Source organism: Dipodomys merriami, unplaced genomic scaffold (genome assembly GCF_024711535.1).
Source record: "Dipodomys merriami isolate MVZ:Mamm:240054 unplaced genomic scaffold, mDipMer1.0.p SCAF_10, whole genome shotgun sequence".
NCBI lineage: Eukaryota > Metazoa > Chordata > Mammalia > Rodentia > Heteromyidae > Dipodomys > Dipodomys merriami.
This window is the reverse complement of record NW_027202271.1, coordinates 1100989-1113179: the sequence shown is the minus strand read 5'-3', so window position 1 is coordinate 1113179 and position 12191 is coordinate 1100989. Positions and strand designations below refer to the sequence as shown.

At 42.1% G+C, this 12191-nt stretch overlaps 1 protein-coding gene across 7 annotated transcripts in view; it reads right to left on the bottom strand.

Moving 5' to 3' along the window:
* Positions 1-895: 895 nt before the first annotated feature.
* Ppfibp1 (PPFIA binding protein 1) overlaps positions 896-12191 on the bottom strand; it is a 132264-nt gene continuing 120968 nt past the window's right edge. For all 7 annotated transcript variants that reach the window (XM_070038057.1, XM_070038056.1, XM_070038055.1 and 4 more), the window contains 6 exons: positions 8110-8232; positions 6112-6237; positions 5229-5417; positions 2936-3115; positions 2512-2577; positions 896-1657 (listed from right to left, as the gene is read on the bottom strand). In XM_070038057.1, the coding sequence (XP_069894158.1) occupies positions 1571-1657; positions 2512-2577; positions 2936-3115; positions 5229-5417; positions 6112-6237; positions 8110-8232 (771 nt within the window). In that variant the 3' untranslated portion in view covers positions 896-1570. The remainder of the gene's footprint in view (positions 1658-2511; positions 2578-2935; positions 3116-5228; positions 5418-6111; positions 6238-8109; positions 8233-12191) is intronic.

Genomic DNA, 12191 nt, shown 5'->3' with positions numbered 1-12191 from the left:
AAAGCCCCATTCATTGACAGTTGAGAAATATACAATGAACATGTTTAGGCAAACTGTTAGTAGTTAATGTTCTTATCCAGCAAAGAGGAAATAAGAAATTACTGTGAAGGTTTTTGTTTTGCTTCTGATTTTATTAGAAATTATTTCATGTGTGCGTGCGTGCGTGTGTGTGTTTTGTCAGTCATGGGGCTTGAACTCTGGGCCTGGGTACTGTCCCTCAGCTCTTTAGCTCAAGGCGAGCACTCTACCACTTGAGCCACAGTGCCACTTCTGGCTTTCTTTTTCTGCTCATGTGGTGCTGAGGAATCGAACCCAGGGCCTCATGCATGCAAGGCAAGTGCTCTACCACTGAGCCATCTTCCCAGCCCTCTGAATGGTTTATTGGAAATGAGTCTGATGTATTTTCCTGCCCCAGCTGGCTTTGAGCTGGGATCCTCAGATCTCAGCCTCCCAAGTAGCTAGGATTACAGGCATGAGCCACTGGCACCTGGCTTGTGTGTACACTTTTTTTTAAAAAAGGAAGCTGTTGAATACTTCTGCATGCATTCAAAATGATGTTCTATGAATGCCACTCAAGTTATTTCAAAAAAAAGCAAACAGATCTCCCAGTGTTGATGGCTCACACCAGTAATCTTAGTTACTCAGGAGACTGAGATCTGAGGACTGAGGTTCAAAGCCAGACTAGGAAGGAAAGTCTATGGGACTCTTATCTCTAATTAACTAACAAAATGCCAGACACAAAAGTGGTAGAGTACCAGTCTTGAGTGAGAAAGTTTAGTGACGTTACCTAGGCCCAATTCAAGTCTCAGTATTAGTGCACGCGCACACGCGCACACGCGCGCGCGCACACACACACACACACAAACAAACACAAGCAAATGGATTCAAGATTGAGGCCAAAATTCTTTTTTTTTTTTTTTTTTTTTTAGGGCAAAGCTCTTATAAACTATCATTAATTTAATCTGTTATCAGAGAAGTAGATTTCATGTATACTGAGTCTGGAGGACCATGGCTGTGACAATACAGCTGTGGAGAAAGAAAAGATCACCTGCCCTCCTCAGGAACTGCTGGCATATGAAAATTTAGATCCTTGCCTTTTGCTTTTGTTTTCATATGATCCTTTCATTATCTTCCTTAGGTCACAAATAAAAGATTTAGTTTCTATGCACGGTATATATACATTTAGAAAAATATATAAAAATAAGCCAGTAAGAGACAAATGGCAGAGCCCTTGTAATTTGGCAGGCACATACAGTCACACATGCTTATGTCTTCTCCCCACACCTCCATGCCAGAGAGTAGAAACGCTCACCTTAAATGCACTACTTTACACGGGATATTTCACAGATACAGATTTTTTTTTTTTTTACATTAAATAGAGTGAAAACAATTATGCTCCTATTCGCCTGTGTCTTGTTTTCCATGGCATCTTCAAAATAGGCCCAGGTCCCCTGTTTTTCATTTCCACCTGTAGATGTGAAACTTGAACCATGAACAATATACAATGTGTCACTTGGTGCTGCATCTGAACACTTAAGTGGAAGAAAGAGGAAATGACTCTGGGGCGACATCAGACATTGGAGTCCTCATCAGTAATGCTGGCACTAGGGGAGCAGGCAGCGAAGTCCTTAAACATGTCGTCTTCCTTCAGCATATACTAGGGGGAAGCAGATGGTTACCAGAGACACACGCTGTGCTCAGACAGCATCACTCATCCTCTAACACCCAGGCAATTATATATATATATATATATATATATATATATATATATATATATATATATATATATATATATATATTTATTTATATATTTATTCATTCATTCACTCATGTGCCAGTACTGGGGCTTGAGTTCAGGGCCTTTACACACTTATTTGGTGTCATTTATTCAAGGCTGTAACTCTACCACTTGAGCTATACCTCCACTTCTGTCTTTTTGCTGGTTAATTGGAAATAAGAGTCTCAGGGTATGTGTGTGGGTCTTTCCTAGGGAGGGGAGCTTTGAACTATGATCTTCAGATCTCATCCTCTTGAGTAGCTGGGAACTGAGTAGTGAGCCACTAGTGCCTCTCCCCATGAAGTTCTTTAGGATAATTTACTTATTTTGGGGAGGACTGAGTTCAGTACCTCATCCTTTCACTTGGCTTTTTCACTGAAGGCTGGCACTCTATCCCTTGAGCTACAGCTCCACGTCTGGATTTTTACTGATTAATTGGAGTTAAGAGTCTCACACACTTTCCTATCCAGACTTTAACCTAGGTAGCTAAGGTGTGAGCCACCAACACCTAGTCTTGTGCAGTTTTTTTTTTTTTTAAGTATTTACTCATTCATGCATGGACTTTCCTTCCTAGGCTGTCTTTGAACTCTGATCCTCAAACCCCAGCCAACTAAGTAGCTAGGATTGTAGGTGGGATCCACCAGTAACCCATGCCATGTAGTTCTTTGGAGTGATTTTAGCAGTGATCATTAGAGTCACATTTCCAGTCATTCACCTGTGTCTTACAAACTTACTGTGAGATTGTTGATGCCTTCAGAGAATGCACCGATCTGTCTTACTGTCCCTTCAGAATCTTCCATCTGCAGAGAGCAAATCACACTGTACCTATTCATATCCATTATCTCATGAAAACTAAGCAGAATTGACATGAATGACACTGAATGGGGCAGGAGCAATAGAACACAATTATGCTGTTTTCTTACCTCTACAATGTGGTCAGCAAACATGAATATAAACTATATGCTGTGATAATAGAATGAAGATCATAGGTAGATAGAATGAAGTAAGCAACTCCAAGTGTTTGTAGGCATTTGAAGAACATATATCCTGGTTAATAGATGTTATGTGAAATGGAAACAAGAGGGTTTTAGGTATTAGGTGAAAATTTCCCTTTCAGCATCTGTGCAGCTGAAAAGCATTGTGCAGTGTCTTATTTACCTGCTCTAGCCGGTCCAAATCATCCTCATCATACAAGTGTAGGTCCAGGTCAGTATTACAGGCCTGGTTAGAGGCATTGCCTGATGCCTGTCCCAGGTCCATTGGACAAACATATTCTTCTCCATCTTCCTGCTTTTTCTTTCTCAGATTGCCAAAATTGCTGAAGGTCAGTTTCTTTGGCTTGAAATGCAAACAAAGAGAATCAGGAATTTGATAAAATTCACAGGACAGGGGCCTGAGAACAGGTGTAGTTAAATTGCCCATCCCACCTCAGAGAGAAAAGCAACCACGTGGTTATATCAATAACAAAAAGAGCACCAGAAGCCAGGTGCTAGTGGCTCATGTGTGTAATTCTAGTGACTAGAAGACTGAGTTATGACGATCATGGTTCAAAGCCAACCTGGCAGGAAAGTCTGTGAGACTCTCTTCTCCAACTACTATCAATGCCCCGCTGGCCCCTGGCCACAAAAAAATAAACAACCACAACAACAACAAAAAACCCAATTAGAAATAGAACTGTGGCTCAAGTGGTAAAGTGCTAGCCTTCAGCACAAAAGTTCAGGAGCAATGCCTAATCCCTGAGTTCAAATCCCAGGACCAGCACTTAAAAAAAAAAAAGGCACCAGAGCCATGTCAACAGTGCCATGAATCTCAGAAGATGAATTTTTCTTTTTGTAGTAAAGTAATAAGTTTATTAAAAGTGGAAGTATAGACTCTCCATAAAGGGTGTCTCAGGGGCTGGAGTCCAAGGAATTCCCCAGGAAAGTAGCCTTTATGTTTATTAATTCTCCTTCTATCCTAGGACATGAATGAGCATGAGGGTCCACGCAGGAACCTGGATCCCTCATTGGTCCCTACCACAGGGTAGAAGCATGGAAGTAAGTCAGATTGGTCAAGGCCAATAACACACCAGGGACTGCCTCACTACCAACCTGGGGCAAACAGGAGCCTGAAGCATTGTGGGAAAAAAGAAGGGTCATTAAAAAGAAAGGTCATTATAGTTGAGTGCTAGTGGCTCACTACTGCAATCCTAGCTACTCAGGAAGAGGCAATTTGAAGCCAGCCAGGGCAGGAAAGTCTGTGAGATGCTTATCTCCAATAAACTACTCAGAAAGAGCTGGAAGTGGTGCTATGGCTCAAGTGATAGAGTGCTGGTCTTGAACAAAAGAGCTTAGGGACAGTGCCCAGGCCCTGAGTTCAAGCTGGGAAAGGGGGAAAAAAAGGCCATTATGAGCAAGAGCCCGAGCCACCATGGGAAGAAGTATTTGAGTAACAGCCCAAGGCACCATGATGTACTACATGCTGTCTGACATGTTATGTCCATCATTTTCTGTTACCTAGTAACAGTTCCCCTTTCTTCCCTCTCAGATGGAAACTCTAAAAGACAGAAGCAATGACTGCTCTAGACTACTTGAGGTATCATATGAACTGTCCTCTAGAATTTTACTGTGGCCCACTGGATCAGCAAGTGGACCATGTCCTGTCCCTCTAGAAAATCCCTTCCAAGTTGGGGGGGGGGGGGAGATGGTAGGAGATGGGAAGTTATGGGAAGGGGAAACAAAGGAGGAGGCAACAATGCTTGATAAGAAATGTACTCGTTATCTTGCCCATGTAATTGTAATCCCTCTATATGGTATTTTTACAATAAAAAGAAAAAAGAAAAAAAAAAGAAAATCCCTACCAACTGGCCATTCCCACTCTGTGCTCTTGTAGAAGATGAACCATATTCCTCTTATCCACTCTCACTAACTGGATAAGCAAGGTACACCAAGTCCATTAAAAAGGATTTAACACAGTAGGGTTTTTCAGAGCCAAATCCAATGTAGCAAAGTTTTTCTATATAAGCTCAGCAGAAAAACATGGTTCTTATTTATTATGGGTAAGGCTATGACTATTTTATTTGCCTGTTCGACTTCCATAACTGACTTAGTGACTGGGTAAAAGAATTCCCACTCTTGGAGAAAAAATTATTTTCTCTTTGTGCTGGTATTAGGGCTTAAACTCAGAGCCTTGCACTTCACTTTGGCCTTTTTGTTCAAGGCTGGCAATCTACTACTTTAGCCACAACTTCACTTCTGGCTTTTTGCTAGTCAAATGGAGATAAGAGTCTTTTGGATTTGACTGCTTGGGTTGGATTCCAATCTTGATCCTTGGATCTCAGCCTCTGGAGAAGCTGGGACTACAGGCTTGAGCCACTAGTGTTGCGCTCTCAATTGTTTTTTAAAGCTAGATATATCTTTAAAAGCCTTTGTAAACTTCCCACAAGCATTATAAAGTACAAGTTTGAACCAACCTTCACTTTGGCAGTGGCAGTCAAAAGTACATAATCTGGTAACTCCATGGCGTCTCGCTTCTGGTGCTGGGCCTCAGAGCCAATCAGGAGGTTGAAATGAGTGGCCAAATGTCTTCTCAACAAGGTCTTATTAGGGGGGATGTTCAGTAACTGAGCCATGGTTTCCACGTTAAAGCGAGGTTCGAGAACCTGTGATAAAAATGAATATTGTTAAAAGCTTTCATAGTTTATGTATGTTTGCATTTTGCTAGAATCTCTTTCCTGCCTCATCTTGCTTCAGACCTTGCTCTTTAGATCTCAGCCTCCTGAGTAGCTAGGATTACAGGATTTCTAAGCCACCAGCCAGCACCCAGTAGTTATGGCTTTTATCTTTAATTAGTGCTTGAAAGTAATCTAAAATTTTATTTCCACAGTAGAAATAAAAATACCCTGAAACCAAAAGTCACTAGAAATAATGCAGAAGGTTGTGAAACTTGAATTAAGGATTATGACAGGCAAATGGAAAAAGAAGAGTACCCCTTATCTAAAGTGCTATGCATTTTGGTTTTTGCTTCCTTTTTTGAATTTGTGGGAGAGGGGTACTGGAGCTTGAAGTCAGGGCCTTGTGTTGTTGGCTTTTACAGCTGGCACCCTACCACTTGAGCCACACTTCCATTTCCTTTTCTTTGCTGGTTAGAGATTCATGGACTTCCCTGCTTAGGCTGGCTTCAAACTGTGATTCTCAGATCTCAGCTTCCTGATTAGCTAGGATTACAGGCATGAACCACCAGCACCTGGCAAGATTTCCAAATTTTGAAGCCGTTCAGATTTCAGATTAGGAACCCCCAACTTTGTAATACCCTAACACATTAGACTAGAGAAACAAAATAAGGGTTAAATTTACCATAAGACCACCATGGACACCGCTACCCCTGAGGTTAGGGGCGTATTCTGCCAAGTCCACAGAGCGCAGCCATTCCATCACCCGGTGATTTGTCCACTGCTGCACTTCGGGAGGGGAGATGCTATTCTGCAACAACAGATGCCACAAGCTTCAGCTGACGGTGACATGAACTTCAGTATTAACCATGCACATGTGCTCTAACAGGCCTAGAACATCATCACACAATAGCCCATGAAATGTTTGGTGGGACAGAATAAGAATTCTAATTTGAATTCTTTTTATTTGGGGGGGGGTGTCAATTATGGGGCTTGAACTCAGGTCCTAGGCACTGTCCCTGAGCTTTTTGTGCTCAAGGCTAGCACTCTGCCGGGTGGTTAATTAGAGATGAATCTGATGGACTTTCCTGCCCAGGTTGGCGTTGAACCTCAGATCTCAGCCTCTTAAGCTAGGATTACATGCATGAGCCACTAGCACACTACTTGAATTCTCTTTAATTTTTTTAAATCATTATTATAAAGGTGATGTACAGAGAGGTCACAATTACTTAAGTCAAGTAAAGAGTACATTTCTTTTTGGACAATGTTACCTCTTCCCTCACTCCCAGTTTTCCCTTCTATCTGCACCCTGAATTCTCTGACAGAATTTATACTCAAATATTATACTTCCTTTTATTTTCTTCTTTTTTTCATTTCAAATTCCTTTTTTAATATGTATTTTTTTATTGTAAAGATACTGTTTGGAGGAGTTACATGAGTAAGGTAATGAGTACATTTCCTATTAAGCATTGTTACCCCCTCCTTTGTTTTTCCCCTACTATTCCCCCCACCCCACCAAAGTTTTCAACATATTGTCTTGTTCTTCTCATTGTTACAATGGATCAACCCGTATCCTTATTTCAGCATTTTGTTATTTCCCTTCCCCTCCCCAAATTAGAAAAAAGGTATATACAAGATGCAGGGCACTGGAATCAAATACAGTGAAAACAGGGGCTATACTATGGGGGAAGAACATACAAAAGAAACAAACAAACAAAAAATCACATAGTACATTATAAGTACATTAAAAACAACAGCAAGAATGATAGAACTTCTTATGTCCCTATCTTGGGGTTCATTTCACTTAGCATCATCTTATCTGGTCATATGTACATAGCTTTTGACCTTTTCTGCTTGTCCTAGACATATACTAGTTATTGCAAATAAGGGAAACCATGGGACCTATGTTTCTTTGGGCCTAGCTTACTTCACTTCTACATCCCCTCCCCCCCGCCTTTTTTGGTGCCAGCCTGGAGTCTTGAACTCAGAGCCTGAGCACTGTCTCAGCTTAGGTGCTCAACGTTTTGCAATTATCACTTGAGCCACAGTTCCACTTCTGGCTGGACTTTATTGCCTGGGCTAGATTGAACTGCAATCCTTAGATTGCAGCCTCTTGAGTGACTTCAAGCCACGATCCTCAGATCTCAGCCTCCTGAATAGCTATAGGCAGAAGTCACTGGCACGACTAAACTTCCTTCCTTTTTTCTAGTGTGTGCTAGACTCAGAGCCTTGTGCGTTCACTTGTCTTTTCTGACTAATGTGGGCACACTACCACTTGAGCCACTTCTGTCTTTCAGCTGGTTAATCGGAGATAAGAGTTTCTCAGATTTGTCTGCCTTTTCAGTCACTATGGCCCACTGTGCTTCTTTATACAATAGTATGAAAAAGAAAAGCCAAGTCTCTATAGTGATATTCAACTGTGAAAAGTAAGGAGGCAGGAGGAATATACCTATGAAAAGGAAGTAGCACAAATGAAGACCATTTCAGTTTGTTCTAGTTACAAGCAGACCTGTCCTAAGGAAAGAAGGGACATAGGACCACAAAAACAAGTAGTAAATTGAGACTTTCATGACAAATTGAGAATTTCATGACAAAACCCAAGAGGAAATAGGCCTCACTCTTGCAGATCCAGAAGTCACATGTATGGACATGCATATGCAGCAACACCTATCAGACACACTACCTCATCAGACGGCCGCCTCCGGAGACAGTTTGGCTCAAAGTTATTGATCCTTAGGACTTGGATGGCCCTCTTGATACTGAGATGATGCAGGACACTCACAACCTTCAAAGACAGCAAGTCATCCTGCAAAAGAGAACAAAAGGAAATACTCAATGGATTGGGCCATGCTAGAAAGATCTCCCTAGGGAAATCACAGAAAACTGGAATGAACTTAGGAGAACCATTTAAATCAGTATGCCTCTCAAAGGGCATCAATTGCTCATGTTTATAATCCTAGCTATTCAGGAAGCTGATATCTGAGGATTGCAGATCAAAGCCAATCCAAGCAGAAAAGTCCATGAGACTGTTTCCAGTTAACCAGAGAAAAAAAATAGGACTTGTGGTGTAGTTCAAGTGGTAGAGTACCATCTGAGCAAGTAAGTTAAATATGAGTGAGGCACTGAATTCAAACCTTAGTACTGGCCAAACAAAACAAAACAAGTCAATAGACCCACAAGACCTTCTCAGTGATTTTTAAAGGTATTATTTAATGACAGAACTCCTTTTCCTATTATGAACAAAATCTCCTGTGGGGACTGTCCCCAAATTAATGTTGTGCATTACAATGATGACTGTCAATTCTTCCCTTCTGTACCTGAGGCTCTGACTGGATAATAGAATCTTAGTGCTCTAAAATTCTATTGAAAAGAACTTGCTGGGTCACAAAATACATCTGTGACCAGGTGCTAATGGCTACTACCTGTAATCATAGCTACTCAGAAGTCTGAGATCTAAGGATCAAAATTCAAACCAATCCCTGGCAGAAAAGCTTATGAGACTCTTATCTGCAATTAACCAGCAAAAAGCTGAAAGTAGAGCTCTTATGGCTCAAGTAGAGCACTAGCCATGAGTGAAAAAGCTAAACAAGAGTATAAAGCTCTGAGTTCAAGCATTAGTACTACCACAGAAGAAAAAAAAGGAGGGAGAAGAAAAAAGGAATTATAAATATGATAATGTCAACGGTCAATGCCTTCAACATTGTTATTTGTTTTGTTTTGTTTTCTGGTCCAGTCGTGGGGCCTGAACTCTGGCTCTGGGCGCTGTCCCTCAGCTCTTCAGCTCAAGGCTAGCGCTCTACCACTTGAGCCACAGCGCCACTTCTGGCTTTTTTCTTTTTGCTTATGTGGTGCTGAGGAATTGAACCCAGGACCTCAGGCATGCAAGGCAAGCGCTCTACCACTGAGCCACCTTCCCAGCCCCAACATTGATATTTGTAATGTGACAGGCACACCAAAGCAATCATTCAGAAGCTGACACACACAGTCAGTATAAGAACCAGTCTACTTTCAAACACACCCTGAAAATAAATACAGAACACTTATTTTAGGCACAATCTACTGATAACAAATATTTTATGAAAGTGAGAAAGAGGAAGTAGAGAACATTAATCTAATATAAAATATTTCTAAGATTTAAAAAGTTAGATGGTATGTTATCTCCTTAAGCAAAAATAGTTTCCTGAATTTTCTCTAAATTATTATTATTATTATCTTTTTGGCGGTCATGGGGCTTGAACTCTGGGCTTGGGAGCTGTCCCTGCGCTCTTCAACTCAAGGCAAGCGCTCTACCACTTGAGCCACAGCACCACTTTTGGTTTTCTAGTGGTTTATTGGAGATAAGAGTCTCACGGACTTTCCTGCCCGGGCTGGCTTTGAACCTCAATCCTCAGATCTCAGCCTCCTGAGTAGCTAGGATTACAGGTGTGAGCCACCGGCGCCTGGCTTCTAAATTATTTCTTTTATTTTGGTCCGGTTGTGGGGCCTGAACTCTGGGCCTGGGCGCTGTCTCTCAGCTCTTCAGCTCAAGGCTAGCGCTCTACCACTTGAGCCACAGCACAACTTCCGGCTTTTTTCCCCCCTGCTTATGTGGTGCTGAGGAATCGAACCCAGGGCCTCATGCATGCAAGGCAAGCGCTCTACCACTGAGCCAACTTCCCAGCCCCTCTAAATTATTTCTTAAAACTAAGATCTTACAACAAATTGTTTTTGGTCAGGTGTGTGTGGTGTGTGTGTGTGTGGTGTGTGTGTGTGCGCGCGTGTGTGTGTTGTGTGTGTGTGTGTGTACACTGAACTTGCACTCAGGGCCCCATCCTCTCACTTGATGTCTTGATGTTTTACTCATAGCTGGCATTCTACCATCTGAACTATAGCTCCACTTCTGTTTTTTTTCTGGTTAACTGGAGATAAGAGTCTCTCAGATTTATCTGCCTGCTGGTTTTGTACCTGGATCCTCAAATCACAGCTGCCTGAGTAGCTACTATTATAGGTGTAAGCCACCAGCACTCAGTTATTGCTTCTGTTTTGTGTTTTTTTTTTTTTTTTTTGTCATGGGGCTTGAACTCTGGGCCTGGGCACTGTTCCTCAGCTCTTCAGCTAAAGGCTAGCACTCTACCACTTGAGCCATAGCACACTTCCAGTTTTCTTGTGTTTAATTGGAGATTACAGTCTCACAGACTTTTCCTGCCCAGGCTGGCTTTGAACTGCGATCCTCAAATCTCAGCCTCCTGAGTAGCTAGGATTACAGGCATGAGCCACCAGTGCCTGGCACTTCTGTATTTTTTAAAAAGCTACCTTCAAATAATTTCAGGCTTAAAGTTGCTAGATATTATAGTAGAAAACTTCTGTATGCTTTTTACCCAGCTTTCCCTAATATTATCATCTTATAAAGCTATGATATCTTTTTTATAACTGAGAAATTAATAGGGACAATAAAATACTTGCCAGGTGCCAGTGGCCCACACCTGTAATCCTAGTTACTCAGGGAGCTGAGATCTGAGGATTATGGTTCGAAGCCAGACCAGGTAATGAAGTTCAAGAGACTCTTATCTCCAAAGAACCAGCAAAAAAGCAGGAAGTAGAGCTGCAGCTCAGAGCTAGACTTGAGCAAATCCTGAGTTCAAGCCTTAGGATTAGTATACATACACAAATAGTTAAGTAAACTACTGAGCTATTTACTTCATTTTTTTTCTTTTTTGCCAGTCCTTGGGCTTGACCTCAGGGCCTGGGCATTGTCCCTAAAGCTACTTTTGCTCAAGGCTAGAGTTTTATCAACATGAGCCATAGCACCACCTTCAGCTTTATCTGTTTATGTGGTAGTACAATCTAACCCAGGGTTTCGTGCATGCTAGGCAAGCACTGTACCACTAAGGCACATTCCCAGCCCATACTTCATTGTTTTTTTTTTTTTTTGGGTCTGGTCGTGGGGCCTGAACCCTGGGCTTGGGCGCTGTCACTCAGCTCTTCAGCTCAAGACTAGCGCTCTACCACTTGAGCCACAGCACCACTTCCGGCTTTTTTCTTTTTGCTTATGTGGTGCTGAGGAATCGAACCCAGGGCCTCATGCATGCAAGGCAAGCACTCTACCACTGAGCCACCTTCCCAGCCTACTTCATATTTTTGATCAGGCTTTTACTAAGAACTTTTTTTTTTTTTTTTGGTCGGTCGTGGGGCTTGAACTCTGGGCCTGGGCGCTGTCCCTCAGCTCTTCAGCTCAAGTTGAGCGCTCTACCACTTGAGCTACAGCACCACTTCTGGTTTTCTGGTGATTTTTATTGGAGATAGGAGTCTCACGGTCTCTCCTGTCCGGGCTGGCTTTGAACCGCGATCCTCAGATCTCAGCCTCCTGAGTAGCTAGGATTACAGGCGTGAGCCACCAGTGCCCAGCACTAAGAACTTTTTTTGTGTTGTTGTCTGCAATACAATTTGGGATAATTCATTTAAACAAGATGTTTTAAGGGCCATGACCTAGGGGCTCATGTGCTTCTAATCCTGGCTACTCAGGGGGCTGAAATCTGAGGATCATAATTCAAAGCTAGCTTGGACAAGAAAGTTTGTGAGACTCTTATCTCCAATGAACCAGCAAAAAGCCAGAAGTGGACTGTGGCTCAAGTGGTAGAGCACCAGCTTACAGCAGAAAAAGGCAAGCAAGAACTGCAGCCCTGAGTCCCACCCCAGTACCAGCACACACAAAAAAAGCTCTTGTAACTTAGAACTTAAAAGACAAAAATTTCCAAGGCAATTTATCATTACTTTTACCCTTGAAAG